The sequence below is a fragment of the Acartia tonsa genome, chromosome 4 (genome assembly GCF_053477335.1).
Source record: "Acartia tonsa isolate MP-2025a chromosome 4, ASM5347733v1, whole genome shotgun sequence".
NCBI lineage: Eukaryota > Metazoa > Arthropoda > Copepoda > Calanoida > Acartiidae > Acartia > Acartia tonsa.
In genome coordinates this window covers 28,678,478-28,700,387 of record NC_137263.1, presented here as the reverse complement: position 1 = coordinate 28,700,387, position 21,910 = coordinate 28,678,478, and the positions used below count along the sequence as shown (strand labels likewise).

At 30.9% G+C, this 21,910-nt stretch overlaps 1 protein-coding gene across 2 annotated transcripts in view; it reads left to right on the top strand.

Moving 5' to 3' along the window:
• LOC145316660 (neural cell adhesion molecule 2-like) overlaps positions 1-21,002 on the top strand; it is a 48,154-nt gene extending 27,152 nt beyond the window's left edge. For both annotated transcript variants that reach the window (XM_080157327.1, XM_080157328.1), the window contains 7 exons: positions 7,649-7,740; positions 8,736-8,885; positions 9,726-9,807; positions 15,049-15,400; positions 15,843-15,940; positions 18,801-18,880; positions 19,961-21,002. In XM_080157327.1, coding sequence (XP_080013453.1) covers positions 7,649-7,740; positions 8,736-8,885; positions 9,726-9,807; positions 15,049-15,400; positions 15,843-15,940; positions 18,801-18,880; positions 19,961-20,206 — 1,100 coding nt within the window. In that variant the 3' untranslated portion in view covers positions 20,207-21,002. The remainder of the gene's footprint in view (positions 1-7,648; positions 7,741-8,735; positions 8,886-9,725; positions 9,808-15,048; positions 15,401-15,842; positions 15,941-18,800; positions 18,881-19,960) is intronic.
• The last annotated feature ends 908 nt before the right edge of the window (positions 21,003-21,910 follow it).

Below are 21,910 nucleotides of genomic sequence, written 5' to 3'. Positions count from 1 at the left end.
TCAACATAGATAATATTTTTTTCTCTCACAAAAAAAACAATTATAATAAATAATATCTAGTTCTTTTAAGAGGTAAATAATGCTACATATTTAAAGGAACGTTGTCTTGGGAGGTTATGGAACATTAAGTCATAATATGCAAACATCAAATAGAAATTATATTCTCATTAGTCCATTAAAACCTGATCAGTTATATTTACTAAGAAAACTAAATTCACAAAATTATGGTTAGTGTAAGATAATCTAAGCGTTAAGAACTAAAAAGAATAGGCTTTGCGTTTCAACAAAATTTTGTATTTAATGTTAAGATATTAAAAATTACTATATATTTACTTGAAGACTAAATGAAAATTAACTATTATTTTTCTTTAAATCTTTTAATCAGACACACAGAAACAAAATACTTAACATCAAAGTCTTTTCATAATTAGTTCTCAAACTTTGTCATAAAAAATCAACGTTAGAAGTTTGAAAAAGTTTTGCAGTGATATAGATTTATAGGAGAACTTACCCGCTTGCATTTTTGTTCAGAGTTGTGGAAAAGTTCTCAACCTTTTCCTTCTTGTGAAGTGTATCTAGTGATGCCTTTGTGTTTAATCTTTGTTAATTAGCAAAAACCTAAAGATGAACTTTGTGCCTGGCTGATTAAAATACATAGAAATGTGTTAATTAACTTTTTATTTATACATTTTACAATTTTTCACAATTGTAAAGCATTTAATATTTATTTTTTAGAATTTAATTTAAGAAAACTTTTAATATTTAAAAGAAATTTAATTCTTTAGAATTGCTAAATAATTATTATTAAATTAAGTCCAAATACTTAAATTGGGTAATGTGCCTTCACATTGACATTACATCCAACAATTTAAATTAAATACAAAACAATGTTTTAAACTTATTGTTACTATAAATAAAATACTAGCGGCTACGCCCCTAGAGGCCTCTAGGGACACTTGAGATGGGGGAGTTAAATTCGAAAATCCAACTTTTTTTTTTCTTAGTGCGATTATTCTTGAGTTGGTGTTGATACCCCCCCCCCCCCCCAAATAATTATAAACCTTTCCAGGACCTTTGAGTAGCTTCCCTATAAAGGAGAATCATATCGGTTCAGCAGTTAGCAAGATCCTTCGGTACAAACATACAGACAAACAGTCATCAAGTTACTTTATTATAAGGACTAGCGGCTACTTTGGGGAGGGAGAGAAGTTGATCAACTCTCCATTTTTAATTTAAGATTTATAAAGAAAAAGAAAAAAAAGTTTTTTGGGGGGAGGGTGGAGACACCTTTGTGCGGATATCCTATTATTAGGTTCAGATATAGGACGAATTAAATAGTTTAAAACCTTCCCTTAACCTATGAGAAGCTTTACTTTAAAGGAGAACCATGTCTTTTCAGCGCTTAGCGAGATCCTTCTCTACAGACAAAAAAAGCTTACTACTTTTTATAATAGGATATATATTGTAGTAAAGAAACTGTAATCATGTGAGTTTTTATATAGTCCAGAAACCATTAAGGAGATAATAACCCCCTTTATACATTATATGAGAATGGGGTTAGGAGAAGCTTACATGTTAGCATAATAATAATTTCTTCCTTATGTTTTATAAAAACTGTATAACAGTAATGTGAAAATTTTAAAAGAAATTTTTGTACTGCCGCGAGTAATAAAATTTGTGGGAAAGACTGGAAGTAAGTTTTGTGAGTGTGCAGTTTTTCCGAATGATGACATATATAGACAAACAAATGATATAATACGATTATATTAATTGTAATTTATTGTTAGAAAATAGCATATTAAGATTTTTAAATAAAAGTGTACAAATCTCTATTATCGCGCTTTGTTTGATTATTGTCTAAACCCATGATTTGTTTTAAACACCAAGATAAAATTTAGTAAATAAATTTGTGCGCAAAGCAAAGTGTGAAGTAAACTATAAATCTATTGCTTTGCCAAAAGGCCATTTTGTACCTTATTCTATTTATTCCTAAAGTGCATTACAAAAAGCTTAAGATTTATCTCCTGTAGTACCTTAAGAACTTTGTAATTAAACATTTGACAAGCATACTATCTATGCATTGAGCTAAAACAGTGCCATTAAATAAAAAGAATATTGGAACAAAACAAAAAAAAACTAGTTTTATTGCATAAGAAAATGACAAGGAATGTATATTTGAAAATGCACTGAAAGTTTGTAAAATTTAGTTCATTGAAATACATATTATGATATAGGAAAAAAGTCCAAATATAATTTAGAAGAGGAAAGAAAGATAAATGCATTATTTTTATATTTCTCTTTCTTATTTTACTCACCTTTCTATTGTAAATAGATGCGAGGTACGTGCAACTAAAAAGCTCAAATAATAAGTTTTGTCATTGATGGAAAAAACTGTGGAACCTGCATTGCCTCACCAAAAAATATCGTTATTAAAAAGTTCTGCCTCACTGTTGCATGTTTCTTGGTGAATTCCTCAAGCAACTGGGTTTAACATGACCTAAAAAATTCATTTAAATTCATTTCATCTAAATTGCCCAAAGATTTAGTGGGGGGTATTTTAAATGCTCCAAATACAAAATATGTATATTTAACTTCTGAAAGCTTTGAAAGTTACTTTTTGCAATTTTTTCACATTTCACAATGAAAAACATTTTTAAAAGGCAGTTAATTTGTTAACAAAAACTTTCATTGTGTAAATAAATAGAATTAAAATTCATTAATTTAAACATTTTAATGTATAGTATATAAAGTGTTTACTGATAGCTTAAGATCTTTTACTCTTATATCTCAAAGAAGATAAAGTATAGATTAGAAAACCCTAAATATTTTTTGGAAATTTGAAAGAATGTCTGACATGCGCAGTAAAGAAAATTGTACTAAAGTACAAATCACAGTTGGACAAAACAAGAAAAGTTTAATTTGTATCAAAATCTAATACATAATGTTAAATATTTGTTTTATTTTTATGCCTTTAAATTTTAATTTTATATTTTGTTTTAAGATGATTTGTCTTTTGACGGTTAAAATCTTTTTAGTGGTAAGCAGGTATTCTTTGACCCTTAAAATATATTTGTGTCATACTAAGAAAGACAACACTAAAACATGCCTCATATGGAAGTGATAAGAGCAATAGTTGCTTGGTCGTTTTAAACAAAGATGAAAAGTCACTTGTAAAAAAATTTTTAAGGGTCAGCTTAATGGTTACAACCCCTTCCTCCCTTCCCCCCCCCCCCTACCTAAAATTCATGTATGGATGTAGTTGCTAGTATGTATAATCATCTGTTTGAAAACAAACATAGGAGCGCAACCTATACTATAAATTCTTAGACCAATATTTCTGTTTTAAAAGCTATTGATCCATCTCAACCCCAGACTACAGTTAGGGAGTTGAATCCATTTTTATAGAAGCAGAAATATAATCTATGATTATGGTTTGGACCCTCTAAAACTGTAATCTACCTTTCCACTTTCCCCTCTTTTGGTGAAGATATCTTCAATGCCGATACGATTTTTGAAATGTAAGATTCCACTTTCCCTTCTCTTGGTGAAGATATCTTCAACGCCGATACGATTTTTAAAATGTAAGATTCCTTTTTCCCTTCTCTTGGTAAAGATATCTTCAACGCCGATACGATTTTTGAAATTTAAGATTCCACTTTTGCCTCTCTTGGTGAAGATATCTTCAACAAGAGAGACAAAAGTGGAATCTTATATTTCAAAAATCGTATCGGCGTTGAAGATATCTTCACCAAGAGAGGGGAAAGTGGAAGGGTAGATTACAGTTTTAGAGGGTCCAAACCATAATCATAGATTATAGTTCTGCTTCTATAAAAATAGATTCAACTCCCTAACTGGACTACTTTATCAAACTAACATCTTTGTACAGGCAAAATATATATTTCAAAAACAGAAGTTTTCTTTCTCAATCTTCCTGTAAAGGAAAAAAAACACAAATCAGTAAATAATACATACAATTGCTTTAATTAATTGTTGAGATGCACACATCTCTACAAAAAGTTTGGTAAAGAAAAATGCTGTTGAAATTAAATTTTCATAATTTGAATTAATAAAAACACATACCTATAAACTTTTTTTGACATTTTAAACATATTTACACTCCTGCTACATATCTATTTATGGTCTTATAGCAGACCAATAAAAAACAAACAAAAAAAACAGCTGAAAGAAAGGATTAAAGATTTTGAATAAGTGTAGCAAGAGGGGATTGTGGTGTGGTTGTTATTTTCAAAAAAAAAAAAAAAACTTTGCAACTGCATTTTACATTCTAATATTTAATGCAGGGTCAAATTTACGAATATAATATTTTTCTCTAGATAACAAAATCCAAGGGTCATTACTCTGCACTTGCTCTAATGACACCATTTGAAAATCATTGGACTGGTGTCCATTAGAAGAAAAATGAATACCTACAGCTTTAATTGAATTTGGTTTAATGGAACTGATATGGGCATTAAATCTATCACAAATGTGATTTTTTGTTTTGCCAATATACTGTGGGTTTAGTCTACAATTACCAGATTCTTTGACACATGTTATACAATAAATTACATTAGAAGATAAACAATTTATACTAGAAAGAATTAGAAATTTTACATTTGTTGTTGATGATGTTAAATGATTTACAAATCTGGGTGAATGTTTACAAAGGTTACAATTTCTATTACAATGTTTAAAACCAATCTTTTTTCTCTCTGATTTTCAATCATTTAAAACAGGAAGTTTGGCTCGAATTAAAATTCTCTGAGATTTTTTGGCTTAGTCCAACAAATCATGGGTGGCTGGGGAAATTGCTCTGCACCAGCCATAAATAGTCGGGGCGACTCTCAAGCCCTCGCAGTGCCTATAGTTTGATGGTAGTAAGTATTGTTAAAAACTAGGATATTACAAGTAAGAACAAATGTAAGAAGTGTAATCAGGAACGATGTTGGTGCAGATTTATCTTGCCTCTGGTTAAAAAAGTAGCAGAAAATCTCTATACCTAGTTGAATCGGTATATTTGTGTATAGAGACTGCACGTCTAAGGTGACTGAAATTGTGCCAGGCGGCTGCGGTCTGGCGTTGTTCTCAGACTTAAAAAAACGCAGCATGTCAGGTTTATCTTGCTACTATGGCGGTAGACTTTTAACAATGTCATTACTGTGCATGTCAACAAAGTGTGAACAGTTTTCAATATTTATGTAAAATTTTGTAAAAGTAATTTTCTTACTTAATTAAAATTTTTAAGGCTTTGCACTTAAAATTAAATTTTAATCCATTGAGAATAGGATAAAGAAAGCTGGTTACAAGTCTATATGGCTTTAAGTAAATTATTGCTAAAGGTATTTATTTAAAATATTTTTTTCAGAATAATTACTGAAATCATGTGATTTACTAACAGCCATATTGACTTTTTGGTCTTTCAAAAGTTCCAATTTTAGAATAGCCGGGCAGAATCTTCTACCTGGATTCTATTCTATACTTGATCTTCTTTGTTATATCTACACGTCTGTTTGTATGGATTTAATGTTCAGTTCAAACTGTTAAAATGTCAAAAAATTTAATACTTAATTTTAAATAAGTCAACTGTGTTCGGACTTCTGTTCCAAAGAAATGTTCTTTTTATGGGTTTAATATCTATGTATGAGTGAAATGGTATAATGAAATGGTGAACATAATTGAACATATAAGAAGCTTAGAATCTGCATTTCAATTTGCCAATTCAATATTGAGTCTACACATTTCCAGTGCAATTTGGCAAAAAAGATCCTATAGAGATTTACCAAGTTCTTTTTATATGATTTGTGTCCTGCAAAGATGGAGAGAAAGAGAGAGAAGTATGAAAAAGAAAATAAGAGAACAAGAAGGATAATATTCATAAGTAGTGAAGCATAGACAAATCTTTTCAGACTGACTGTCAGACCGACGGATCAAGTAAGTTGTATGTTGGGTGCTCTTTGGTAAGGGCTATCTCATCTAAAAAATCATTTATCGGTCTTAAATAGCAGCAAATAAAATCACATTTACCCCATAGTGTTATAGACTGACAGACGGACAGACACAGTAAAATATAGAAAAGCTTCCCAACTAAATAGAAATAGAAAGAAAGTAAGAGAGTAAGATAGATTGAGAAAGAACTAGCGGGAGAAAGAGAGTAGGTCACCATTATTCCTACGGGACATTTGGCGACTATTCAGACTTTCTTTGAAAATTTGTACCATTACAATTTCTGGTTTGTTAGGTCACGTCTCTGAACATTTTTAACAATAAAAATTAGTTTAACGTTGTTTTTAAAGAAAAAAAGTAATATCTACTTATAAATTTTGTTGTGATTTAAACTTGATTTCATTATTGAATGACTTTCAGCTTTATTTTTTCTTTCTTTTAATACACAGTGCATAACAATATCACATTTTAAAATATATTCTACATTTTATATCATCTGTAAGTATTATGATTGTAAGCAGCCTTGTTAAGATAAATAAGATAAAGCACGTTCCACATCAATTTTCAAGACCTCTTACTCTGAAATGCTGATCATCCACAAATTCTTATACAACATTTTATGTTAAAATTTCATTAGAATATTTAGTATAGTTTGATACATTTCAACAAAACAATGAAGATATTTCTATATGGTCTTAGCTCAATTTCTCTTTAGGGTCATTTCAGTTTTAATCCAGAGAGATAGGAAAAGAAAAACTTTGTTGTTATAATGAAATAAGAAATATTACCTATACAGGAAATATTTACAACAATAGCTGGTCTTATTTGGTATCACTTTTCTACTGGTAATATTTCCAGGGTTGGGTTTACAATAGTTTCCACCCCCTCCCCCCCACCCTCCCATTCTTTTAGAGAAGATGCTTAGGATGAAGTCAATGGTTATAAATATTATATGTTATATATTTTCAAAGACAAAGATATAAAGCCCAATAATTAATGTACTAATAAATCAATTTTCTGTATTATATGTAGAAAAGGAAATGAAAAGATACAGTACATCTTAAAAGGTGCTGCACAATAATAAAACATCAAAACAAATACTAGTTAAATTAAACTGTTCTTTAACATATTTTATGAATTTAATTTTATTTCTTATATAAATATAATCAAAATATTGAAAAGAAAAATCAAGTAAGTGAATTAAGTAAGTGTAGGGTGGCCGCTAAAGTTGAGATTTTTTCAGAGAAAAAAAATAAATATTTTTACTTTGCTTTTTTCCAGCAGTGCTCTTCAAAAAGTTTTCTGTCCGTCAAATTTAATGAATTTTCTTTTCCTTTTTTTTCCTTCGGATTTTCAATCTGTTAATCTAGACATGTTGAATCTGAAGGGTAATAGTCGAATATGAAGGGTGCCAAAATAGTAATGTACCTATACATCGATCAAATTCGTGGAGTGACATGTATATGTGTAGAATGTTTTGAATTGGTAGGGTGTCTGTTTGTTCAATACATAAGATGTCTGTCTATAACTAAATGTCGAATTAGTCATGTCTTTTATAATTTGGCATTTCTTAGCTGTTTCCATACATTTTCAAACTTTTGTAGTAAGACTTATCAAATCTAAATAATCGTTTGTTCTATTAGGTTTGGGGGGTATATAGCAAAATAGTTAGTCTATTTTATTTCTAAATTTAACAAATATTTAGGTTTTGACGGCGGTATGAACCAAACCTTCCATATAATGGTAAAGGAGAGTGCCACAAGTGTTGTCAAATATGATAATTCTAATCTACAAAAGGTAAATAACAAATATGATAATTCTAATCTACAAAAGATAAATTCCAATTATGAAAATTCTAATCTACAAAAGGTAAATTACAAATATGATAATTTTAATCTACGAAAGGTAAATTACAAATATGATAATTCTAATCTACAAAATGTAAATTACAAATATGATAATTCTAATCTACAAAAGGTAAATTACAAATATGATAATTCTAATCTACGAAAGGTAAATAACAAATATGTTATTTCTAATCTACAAAAATAAATTCCAAATATGATAATTCTAATCTACAAAAGGTAAATACTTAATATGATATTTCTAATCTACAAAAGGTAAATAACTTATCTTTGCGTGTTATTTGCTCAGAAATATTTTTGTAGAAGATTTTGTTGTTGTTTTTGCTTAAGTTTTAATGTGTCATAAAATTTGATTAAACAAGGATGACAACATCCATAAAAGCGAAGCACTGAAATGGTAGGACAAACGGACATTAACACTTATATAGTGTCTAAACTGAAGAATCAGAATATAAAAGTATAAGAGTCAAAGCATAATTGTAAATAAATTTGTTGAAAAACTGCTTGATACAGGATAATGTTTATGGACATACTTACATTTTTGGGACTTGATTAAAGAGTTGCTTCGCTTAAATATTGTTCTTTGTTGTCCCAGGAATCAATATACCAAAAATCAGATCAAACGGATAATTAGATCACATAAAAATTTGTTTTTAAAAAAGTAGAAAAATCAACATGTTTAAAATGGACGTACGGACATTCTGGTAATGATTATAGAGTTGCTACGCTTTCTAAATCGTACCTAACTACTACAGGAATCACCATGCAAAGTTTGAAATCGATAGGACAATTCTAACATGCCTAAATTATCGAATAAAAGCTATCTATCTCGGACGGACGTACGGACGGACCGACCCTAATTATAGAAAAGCTTCGCTTTTAATAATTATAGAAAAGCTTCGCTTTTAAAAATTACTTTTTATTCAGCCTGACGTAAAAATCCACGAATTGCAGCCTGGGGAAGCATACCTGGCATCTGTGACATCATACAACAAGAAAGGGACCTCAGTACCTAAGCAGTTGCTGGTGGAAACATTGCGCTTACCTGACCCTCAGCTTGTGGAGGAAAAACTTAAGGTAAAAATTATAGAATTGATCCATTTTTTTCACTGGATAAAACAAAGCCCTTAGTTTTAATTTTGATTTTAAAATCTGATTTTAGCTATAATAAAACACAATAAAAGAAGTCTTAGATTTTGTAAGACGTAACCTAATAGTTTAAATAGATGAATATCAGCTAACTGTATTGATTTTATATATATGTATTAAATTTTGTAAATCTATTTGAATTTATATGGCAATTTAAGGTTATGTTCTGAGCGTAATGCATTTTATGCAGGGGCGTGAAACACACTGCAAATTGGCATAGAATACATTCATATAGGCGTACTTGAGACATCACAGGGGTGTGAACATCACTACATAGTGGTGTGCATTACACTGCCTAGGAACAACGAATATAGAATAATCAGGGGTAATTTTTCTTTATTTTAGCTTGCTAGTATGAACCTCTTTTATAGGTCAGTTCATTCATCCAGTGGGAGGGGAGAGGATGGGGTAAAGGGGATGGGTGGAGGAATCTTTAGAAAAATAAATGAAAATTTGGTGTAACATTCAAGTTATAATACACTGGGGTGAGATTGATGCTATTTATTGGGTGTGCATCACGCTGCAAAGGGGCATATGGGCGAGCATCACATCCAGACTGGCCACATTGCACTAGGGATTGCTTCACACTGCATAGGGGTTTTAACCATACAAAATAGGGGAGTTCATAACAATACACAGGGGCTTGTGAAAGTATTAAACCTTGCAAGTGAATTATATAACCACACAGACAGACAGATAGACAGACATACCAAAATATAAGAAATATATTTGATGTGTACGCTGTATAGTTTATGATATATTTTTTAGGATAAGCATGTTGGTGGAATCTCATGGGAGCTGGGTAGTGGAATACTAGCTGGAGCTATACTCTCATGCATTCTTATTCTAGGAATATACTTCATACACACACATATATATAATAACTCCAAATATTTAGTATCATTTACATATATATATGCAAACTAAAATAATTAGTAAGGATCTTATTTAAAAAGATTGTATAATTTACGACAGAAAAACATAATAGCAACGGATGATTACATTTAAATAAAAAAAAGTTAAAGAACGTGTTCTAACTTTTGTGATTTTTAAAAATAGCTAGTCGATGTAAAATGATCCATAGAATTTAGATATGTAATCGGTTTGCAAGAAAATTGCCATTATGAACAAAAATAGTAAGATCTTTAATTTAACACCTTACTTTTTAAAATATTGTTGAGTAATTATTGAAATAATCTATTTTGTTGAAGCCCGGTGAATCAAAACTTTAAACTTTGGAAGATCGTCACGAATGGGTTAAAACAAAATCACAAAAGCTGGGACACGTTCTTTGCATAAATAAAGTAAAATTATTAACCAAAACCAACATTGATGTTTAAAAGTGCAGACACACAAACAGTTAGCTATAATGTTTAAAAGGCGAAAAAACAAACATACAAATTAATCAGTCGAATCTTCTCAATGAATTTTAGAATCTAAATCCTTATAGGAACCTTTTTCTTAGCATTAGACAGACACAGTCACTAAAAGATGAGTTTTGGAACTAAGAATGCATATCAAGGCATGACTAATTGAAATCTAAAAAGCTTTAAAATTTTGTGTGTGTTCAGAGGTAAAGAATTTGATTAATTTTATCAAAACAATACCAGAGTAATCATTACTGAGAGCATAGATGAGAGAGAGAAAGAGAGACAGAGAGGAAGGGGGTAATTAAAGTGTATAATTATGTTGTATTGTACATTTCTCTTTGTTCTTTGCACAATTTTCAGCTTTACAATTGATGTCTTATTTGAATTTATTTTTAAAAGCAAACACAAATGATAGCATTCATTTGCATCAGAATGAATCTATACTCATACACAACACTATACAGGGTGCATACACAGCACTATACAGGGTGCATACACAAAACTATATAGGTTGCATACTCAACATTATACAGGGTGCATACACAGCACTATACAGGGTGCATACACAAAACTATATAAGTTGCATACTCAACACTATACAGGGTGCATACATAACACTATACTGGGTGCATACACAACACTATACAGGGTGCATACACAGCACTGTACAGGGTAAATACACAGCACTATACAGGGTGCATACACAGCACTATACAGGGTGCATACACAACACTATACAGGTTGCATACTCAAGACTATACAGGGTGCATACAAAACACTATACAGTGTGCATACACAACACTATACAGTGTGCATACACAGCACTATACAGGGTGCATACACAGCACTATACAAGGTGCATAAACAACATTATACAGGGTTCATACACAACACTATACAGGGTGAATACACAACACTATACAGGGTGCTACACAAAATCACAAAAGCTGGGACACGTTCTTTGCATAAATAAAGTAAAATTATTAACCAAAACCAACATTGATGTTTAAAAGTGCAGACACACAAACAGTTAGCTATAATGTTTAAAAGGCGAAAAAACAAACATACAAATTAATCAGTCGAATCTTCTCAATGAATTTTAGAATCTAAATCCTTATAGGAACCTTTTTCTTAGCATTAGACAGACACAGTCACTAAAAGATGAGTTTTGGAACTAAGAATGCATATCAAGGCATGACTAATTGAAATCTAAAAAGCTTTAAAATTTTGTGTGTGTTCAGAGGTAAAGAATTTGATTAATTTTATCAAAACAATACCAGAGTAATCATTACTGAGAGCATAGATGAGAGAGAGAAAGAGAGACAGAGAGGAAGGGGGTAATTAAAGTGTATAATTATGTTGTATTGTACATTTCTCTTTGTTCTTTGCACAATTTTCAGCTTTACAATTGATGTCTTATTTGAATTTATTTTTAAAAGCAAACACAAATGATAGCATTCATTTGCATCAGAATGAATCTATACTCATACACAACACTATACAGGGTGCATACACAGCACTATACAGGGTGCATACACAAAACTATATAGGTTGCATACTCAACATTATACAGGGTGCATACACAGCACTATACAGGGTGCATACACAAAACTATATAAGTTGCATACTCAACACTATACAGGGTGCATACATAACACTATACTGGGTGCATACACAACACTATACAGGGTGCATACACAGCACTGTACAGGGTAAATACACAGCACTATACAGGGTGCATACACAGCACTATACAGGGTGCATACACAACACTATACAGGTTGCATACTCAAGACTATACAGGGTGCATACAAAACACTATACAGTGTGCATACACAACACTATACAGTGTGCATACACAGCACTATACAGGGTGCATACACAGCACTATACAAGGTGCATAAACAACATTATACAGGGTTCATACACAACACTATACAGGGTGAATACACAACACTATACAGGGTGCTACACAACATTATACAGGGTGCATATACAACACTATACAGGTTGCATACTCAACACTATACAGGGTGCATACACAACACTATACATGGAGCATACACAGCACTATACAGGGTGAATACACAACACTATACAGGTTGCATACTCAACACTATACAGAGTGCATACACACCACTACACAGGGTGCATACACAGCACTATACAGGGTGCATACACAACACTATACAGGGTGCATACACAGCACTATACAGGGTGCATACACAACACTATACAGGAAGTATACACAACACTATGCAATGTGCATACACAACTTCGTACAGGGTGCATACTCAACACTATACAGGGTGCATACACAGCACTATACAGGGTGAATACACAGCACTATACAGTGTGCATACACAACATTATATAGGTTGCATACTTAACACTATACAAGGTGCATACAAAACACTATACAGTGTGCATACACAACACTATACAGGGTGCATACACAACACTATACAGGGTGCATACACAGCACTATACAAGATGCATACAACATTATACAGGGTGCATATACAACACTATACAGTGTGCATACACAACACTATATAGTGTGCATACACAACACTATACATGGTGCATACACAACGCTATACAGGGTGTATACAGAACACTATACAGGGTGCATACACAACACTATACAGGGTGCATACACAACACTATACAGGGTGCATACACAACACTATACAGGGTTCATACACAACACTATACAGGGTGCATACACAGCACTATACAGTGTGCATACACAACACTATATAGGTTGCATATATATGTATAGTGTATACACAACACTATACAGGGTGCAAACTCAACACTATACAGGGTGCATACTCAACACTATATATTTATTCTACCGGGTTAAGTGGATTTTTTCTTTACTTTTTTAATATATTTAAATGATGTAATGTTGTTAATGATTGTACTGAGGTTTCACCAATATATCCAATAATATTAACATAAGCCTGAGAGAATTGTAAAATATTATGTATGTTAGGGTCTATTCTGAATATGTATCAAGAAAATGGAATAATTTTACTAAAATATGTATATTTAAACGAAGATGTTAACATCCATAAAAACTTAGCCCAACAAAAGAGACCTTTGGACAAATGAACCTTAATCATTAAAATAAAAAGGTATTTACAGCATCGCGTTCCACGCCACTTTGAAGGCCGACTTTTTAGTTAGCCCTACCGATTTTGAAAGTACGTGCGGCGAATATTTTTTGAAAGTATGCTTTTTTCTCGTCCATATATCAATATGAAGATAAAAATTTGCGATTTTCATTAATTTTCTTTTTATCTTTACTAATATGTATATGCTACGCAGAATAAATTTTTGAAACCGGGGCTAGCTTCCAGCTGCAAGTTTGTGACAGATTAAACTTAGGTCACTTAGCTGTGTGTACAACACGAGTGCGAATGAATTAAAATTTGTTTAATTTACTTTCTTGTATTCATTCGAATCCGGTGAATAAGAACCAGTTCTCATCCATACGAAAAAACCATGTCTAGCATCGTATTATATCCAGCTTTCTAAGAATACATATAAAAATGCACAATCATAAGATTTAAACCAGTTTTAATCTTATAATTGTACATTCTATATCCGCGGAAAGCTGTTTAAAATAGATGCGAGAAATAACTATTCTCTATTCGGCACTGGCTGTGGATGGGCGGATGCGACTAAGGGCGTCAAACAAGAAAATTAGCAAATTAATTGAAACTAAAATACATATAAAGTAGCTGCAACTGTTTAAAAGCTTACCTGTCTGATTGCTGCTGCAGTTTATTTGAATTTAAGCGGCTAATTGGGGATGCAGCTGCCGAGCCTTTATTGAAACTGCACAAAACATCACTTTAACAGTTTTTAATTCTGTCACTATATCTTATTTCAAATCATCTTATCTTTTTTTTCTTGCATTAAATCCAACTCATAAATTTAGTTTTTCTGTGTTATCAAGTCCCCATAATAATATGATTTGAGAAAAAAAGAAAGAAAACTATTAAATATAATTTGGGTTTAATGATGAGAGTGAAAGAACAGGTGGTTGTCTATTTATAGTAAGAAATAGTGGTGTAGTGAGAAATTCTGTCATGAATAGGATGTGCAGTTATATGCATGAAACAAATTTATGGATATGTCATTAGAGGAAGCTATACATATAAGCTGTTCACATTAAAATTAAAAAACTTGAATATTTCTAAACTTATATCTGCATTTGTAACAAAGAATGTGTTTATTAATTTTGAATATAATAATAGGAGTAGAAATAGGTAGAATCACACACAATAAAAGAATGAAACCAATTTACCTAATGATTACATTTATATTTTTATAAATTCTGGCAAAATTTTCCCTTAATGGGTTACACATTAACATTATGTTCTTTAACTTTTATTTTGAAAGTCTTATCAAGAGATAGAAAAAATAATTAAATACATAGTCAACAAAAAAAGGTTTCATAGCGATTTTAGAATATATATTTATTTGAAGCTATTATTTTATATTAAGAGGTTGTACGTGTGCCCAGTAAGTTCTCGAAAACGACTAGATTATGTTGGTAATAAAGTGAAAATTATTTTGGAAAGCTTCTTGTTCTTGTTCAAGAAAAATATTCCCCAAATACAAGTCCAGAAGTCAATGTATAAGAGACGGGGCAATTGGTTATACAGTAATACCTGAGTTAATAATGAAGTATAAAAATATTATAGTTATATCTCTGGTAGTTCATAGAAGATGTCGACGAGACAATGTTTCTGGTGGAAAGAGTCGACAGCGTGGCTCCACAAGTTCTGGAGACACCAACTATATCCTGGATCCAGGGCACGAGCCAGGTTTACCCAGCCTGTCTGAATCAACATGTTCTAATATCCACATATGCTCAGCCGGAGGAAATAACACAGTAGCAATGAAGAGCTCTGGTCAGGGACCCCCGGGGTCTAGGATGTCGAGCACAGCGGCCTCGCTGAGCATGTCAATGGAGCAGGTGACAGAACTTGGAGAGCTGGAAGCAACAGGACTTGTGCACGCTGCAAATATATCAGCTACTGCTAGTATACACAGGTTAAACATTAATACTTTAGTTGGGTCATAAGTGTGAAACCAAAAAAATCATCCTTTTTCCATTTTATTCTTTTTTTCTTGAAGAAAAGTTAGTATTAGAAAAATGTAAGAAGTAAAATTCATATTTGAATGACATGTCTTGAGGCAGAAATATGTCAAAAAAGAGGAAGTCTTTAAGCTATTACAGGATGCAGAAAAAATATAATTTATTGCATATATAATGTAGGTTATCTGTGGTATTTTTTATGATGAATGATTTACAGACTCATTAAAGAAATGATTACTTCTAAATACTAGAAACAAATATTGCATAAATTGTTGTAGCCAGCTCAGCCTCGATCAGTAGTTATGCTCCCCCTCATGAGCCAAAATTAACAATATTTTTCTTTTTGTGTACAATTTCAATGGACTTAGGATTACAACAATTATTCATTTTTTTTAGGAAAGGCATTTTGAAGAAAAATCTGGAAGGGGAAAATTCTGAATGTGACGGCTTGAGACTTCTGGGAAGTCACTCAGATCTTATTTTAAATCCTCCAGGTAAAACAAATAGTTCCGAAGTATCCTTAAATTAATTATAAAGGAAGAACATCTAAGCAGATGGAAAGTAAAATTGTACATAACTCACAGGTAGATGGACATAATGTTTTGTAGAGTAGATGCGCAGGGGTCTTGTGAATCTTCACACAAAATTTCAGCTGTCAATTTTTGATAACAGCTGAGAAAACACATATTACATTTATTGGAGGATTCCTTTACAATTTATATGCAAGGAATAAAAAAATAAACTGATTTGTTTGGTAAGGGCTTACTACCCTAGGAATTTTTTATGGGTTTTAAAGGTAAAGGGGTGGGAGGGGGTGGGTGCCCCTCGACATATTCCAACGACTAAACTTTAGAAATCATTACTATATTTTAAAAGAATTGATTTTAAATTTAAGGAAAGTAACAATTATACGGAAATGCAATTTAGCAAAGAAAACAAAATGAAAGTTTAGATAAATTTATTTTGTGTTTGTAACTGAGAGAGAAAACTCATTTATATCCATCTGACTATCAGTTATATATATCTATCCATCTACACTCAAACAGACAAATACCACACACACACACACACACACACACACAAACACACCCTTACCCACATAAACCTATTTATCAAGTGTATCTTTTTATCTGGTCAATTGTACGGAGATATATAAATTGATGAAGAAAATAAAAACATGGATAACATCATCCATAAATAGGGAAGCCTAAATATTTTAAAATCCGACAGAAAACTGCTAGTTATGTGAATAAAATAAAAAATAGATTTAGATAGAACGACTGGAAATTTACTACACACACAAAATTTGAAAATCAGACAAAAAACACCAAAAATATGTGAAAATCAGTGAAAATAAAAAAAAAACTACAAAAGGCAGCCGAATAACAACCCATAGATGTATCAGAATTTAGCGGTTTTAGAGGTTTAGCTTATATTGTAGCTCATTTTTCCCATATTTAGTCGCACGGATTTACAGACGAACAATTTGAGTTATATGATAGATTTGCTACTAAAAAAGATATATGTTGTTTTATTTCTATTTTTTGTTCCCTCGAGTAAAACTAATTTTATATGTATGAAACCATTTTACTCAGCTCCAACTGTTTCGTTTTTAATACCAAATGCATTGTTTGTTTCTTTCTTGAATATTAGTGTACTGTACATATAAGAGTCACGGGTTTTTCAAACACATTATAATAAAATATTGATCATAGCTGATAAAAATGCATATTTCTTAGTTTGAAAATTTGATGCATTCCAGAGCAGTAGAGTCCGACTGAATGACCAATCAATTTGCAATATTGAACAATATATCAATTATGGAGCAGATTAAAAAGTGTAAACATAACGTTTTACATTTCACATCACAATCGTCTAAATATGTCTGCGTAAGGCAATGTGTAATTTATAAAACTAAATCTCTGAATAAAACTTTGTTAAGGTTAACTTTTTGCATAAATTTACTTACTTTCTTTTGGGGATTAAAAATTGATAATTTAGTCAAAAGCTTCGGTAACAATCTGCACATAAAAATTTTTGTAATCTTTGAAGGAGATTGTTTTTAAATTAATTACTAAAAGGTAAAAAAATAACACATACATATAGACATTGATTTAAGCATTATAAAACTAGAAGCCAACAAGGATGACTAAATCCATAAAAGTGAAGCACTGAAACGGTAGAACAAACGGACATTAATATTGTATAGTGTCAGAACTGAAACATCAGAATATAATTGTACTAGAGTTGGCTCGATATAATTATCTCCCTATTGGCTAGTTTTCTATATGCATATCTATTTCTCAATAAATCTATTTTCCTCACCCGGCATTACTATCTAAAAGAAAGTAAATATTTAATAATTTAAATGATTTTAAAAAGATTTTTTAAATAATATTTTTTTCTTTACATTACCATCACTAAAGGGTTAATGATGCTGATTACAATTTTAGTTAAATATTTGACCACACAAAATGTCGCCACAATCGAATTCTTTTAAAACAGAGTTTTCTTAAATTTATTATATTATAAATTTAAATTTTCTCTTTTATGATTAGAAATTAAATACATCAATATAAGGTAAATAGCTACATGAAATAAAAAAAAGGAATTTATTTTTAATAAAGTAAAATAATGAGTCTTATCGTTCTGGGCAATGAGAGTTTATTATGGATTATTGGAGCACTATGAGTTTTAGTCATATATTCTTTGGAAAACTTGAGCTCGTTTATAGACATTTATTTCCTATATAGATCTGACATGGATCTTGAAGCAAGTAAACAGGCCGTTTTGTACATGTTAAAAATTGGAAGATTTCATTAAATAAAAGTTATCGCAAATATACTTAGTAAATAAGCGTCAAAGTAAAATTCTAAGTAAATTTGTTAAAAAACTGCTTGATACAGGATAATGTTTATGGACATACTTACATTTTTAGGACTTGGTTATAGAGTTGCTTCGCTTATAACATTATACTTTGTTGTCCCAGGAATCAATATACCAAAATTCAGATCAATCGGATGATTAGATCACATAAAAATTTGTTGTTAAAAAAGTTAAAAAATCAACATGTTTAAAATGAACGTACAGACATTCTGGTTATGATTATAGAGTTGCTACGCTTTCTAAATCGTACCTAACTACTAAAGGAATCACCATGCAAAGTTTGAAATCGATAGGACAATTCTAACATGCCTAAATTAACGAAAAAAGCTATCCGTTACGGACGGACGTACGGACGGACGGACGGACCGACCGTGAAATATTTATTATAAAGGTACAGACAAATACGGATAAAACCTAATTAAAATGCTTATGTAAATAAAACTTACTAAACTTAAGATTTGTTTTTAGATTCTTGGAGTATGATGTTACAAGATGATGGTGGCAGAGTTCCTCTTCTCAACTCAACACAAGCTTATAAAACTCTTCCAGTAAGTAAACATGTATTATTCTACATTTAAAATAGCAGCTATGTAGCGATACTTGAGTCGACCCTCCACTTTACAGTTCAGTTTAAAAGTAAAAAGTAAAAGTTATTTTTTGGAGTTTAGGGATTTTTTTTCCAGGATAAAAAAGATAAAAAAAACCTTCTCTGAACCTAAGAAAAGCTTCATTGTAAAGGAGTAAGTGGAATACGAGTGCACCCTCAAATCAACTGTTTTGATCATACTTTTCTGTTTATGAAGCGAGTTGTGTACGGTTTAGTCTTCAGAATGAATATTTAATTGGTTTAATTTTAACAATATCAGCGTACAAACCTATGTTATAATAAATCAACAATTCCTGATCAATATTAGTACAATACTCCACCCTACAAGTCCGTAACCATGAAAAAAAGGGTAAAAAGAGATTAATAGTTATTTCTTTCATCGTATTATAAACGGCTTTTCGCGGATATAGAATGTACAATTATAAGATTAAAACAAGTTTTTTAGCCCCGAGGTGCCGAAGGCACGGTCTAAAAAAAAACTGGTTTTAATCTTATGATTGTACATTTTTATATTCGTAGAAAGCCGTTTATAATACGATGCTAGACATAGTTTTTTCGTATGGATGAGAACCGGTTCCTATCCACCGGATTCGAATGAATACGAGAATAGTTATTTCTCGTATCGTATTATAAACGGCTTTCCGCGGATATAGAATGTACAATTATAAGATTAAAACTAGTTTTTTTAGCCCCGTGGTGCCGAAGGCACCGGCTAAAAAAACTAGTTTTAATCTTATGATTGTACATTTCTATATTCGTAGAAAACTGGATATAATACGATGCTAGACATAGTTTTTTCGTATTCATGAGAACCGGTTCCTATCCACCGGATTCAAATGAATACGAGAAATAGGTTTATGTTATATTTAATTTTACTTATGTTATATTTACATTTCACATGTTTTGGCGAATGACAAAAGCACATATTTTAACCTTTTTCATTTGATAAATCTATTTAATAGGGAGCAAAGTAAACAATAAACATATATTTTGTATGATAAAAATAAATATTATAAACTAGGCCCGGACCATGAGAAGTGGATTATTACCTCCATTATCACCTACAACATCAGATGTTATACACTACTGTACCACTCCTCCACCACCTCCAATATTGGATTCTCCTGACTCGGGTAGCCTCGCCAATGGCCTCCACACAGAGGACACCTTCCTACCTGGGGTGCAGGCAGCTGCCAGCACAGGCATGGACACAGCTTCACAGTGCTCTCATACACTGAAAAAGAAGAAACAGGAAAGTATGGTGTAGATGCATCACAGTTATCATTGTGGCATTAGATGGTTGTAGTTCATACTTAAATAAACTAGATTATTTATTACAAATAAGAATATTGGATTCAAACAAAAGTTATATTCATAAGTGATAAAGTAATTATTGATTTGGTTCTTAAAGTAATTAAACCTATATTGATAATTTTAATAATTTCATCTAAAGATTTTCATACGAAGGCAAAGAAAAATTAAAACATTTTTACTTTTAACTACAATATCAGTTTTCATAATAATTTTGTTTTTAAAAGTTATTATAAAAAATATATGATATTATAATAGATCTTGGCAAAAAAAATTTGAGTATAACTAACAAATATTTACATTGAAAATATTCTTTTCAAATTTGAAAAATTGCAACACTATGTTGAAAATTGTAAAATGTAAAAGTTGTGGATTAATTGGCAATCTTTAGAGGATTAAAGGCTGGAGAAGAATTGGAACAATTTTGTACAAGATTCAAGGATGTGCACGGAATAATTTCAAATCATTCAGATCTTTACACATCTTTTATTCCAGCTCAGAATATGCAAGTTTTTATTTCTTAATATTTTAAGAAAATTTTTATAAATTTACCAACGTTAAAACAATACAAAAGCTTAAAATAAAGAAATCTACTTTTTTTCTAGTTAAATTTAAAAAGAATTTTTCAATAAAAAATATTTGTTTTGTTTTCTAAAAATTTATTAAGTTACAATAACTAAGATTGTATTTTGTATATTTTTAATAATACAGTTAACATAAATATCCATACAAATGAATGAATAAATGATTTAATAGATTGTTATTTTCTTTCATAAATAAACTCCATTTCTGGAGAAAAGCAACTCGATGCAAGTGGCGGATTCAGTGGTAATTATAAAAAAAAATTAATTTGTATTATGTTTTCCTCTGATTCTTTAATAGTAAATAACTTTGTCAGAAGAACATTACTCATGTAAGATTTTTACAAAACTGGGGTTTTAGTAGCATAGCTAATCTATAATTACAAATGTCCATCTGAAACATTATCGTCTCGGATACAACTAAAGATAGACGGCTGAGGTTTCACATTTTCATTATTAACGAGAATATTTAAGAATAAAACATCAATTGTGGTCGTACTGCTTTTACGCCGCTTTTCTCTTCAAATTTCCAAATATTTTGGTGTTTGTGGTACGATTTTAAATTGTTTTGATAATTCCATCAAAAATCAAAACTGAATTTCCCGTTATTCCACGGAGAATTCGTCTCTATGAATGAAAAAAAGCCTTATTTTTTTCCAAATATCTTTATAAAACAGTAATAGAGTCTCCACTATACTGTTCATATTAGTTTATATGATATAGTAAACTTTGCATTTATGTTATCCTTGTTTATAACAAGAAATAAGTAGCTAACAGACTTACTCTGACTTATAGAGCCTGAAAACAAACATAATTCCATACAAATCCACACACACACAGACACACGCACACACACACAATATTATTCAAACATAAAATTCTCCTTCTCTTCTTCTTTGTATTCTTAAATTCCACATTTATACCAGAATACAATAGCAAGCTTCAAGAAAATATAAAAGTTTTAGTTTTTTGCAGAAATAAAAAAAAATGCAATAAACCTTTTATTCCAAAAAATAACTAATTATTTTCTTGTAAATTTTCTTGCATCATGAGACATAATGCCGTTAAGTAGAAGTAAA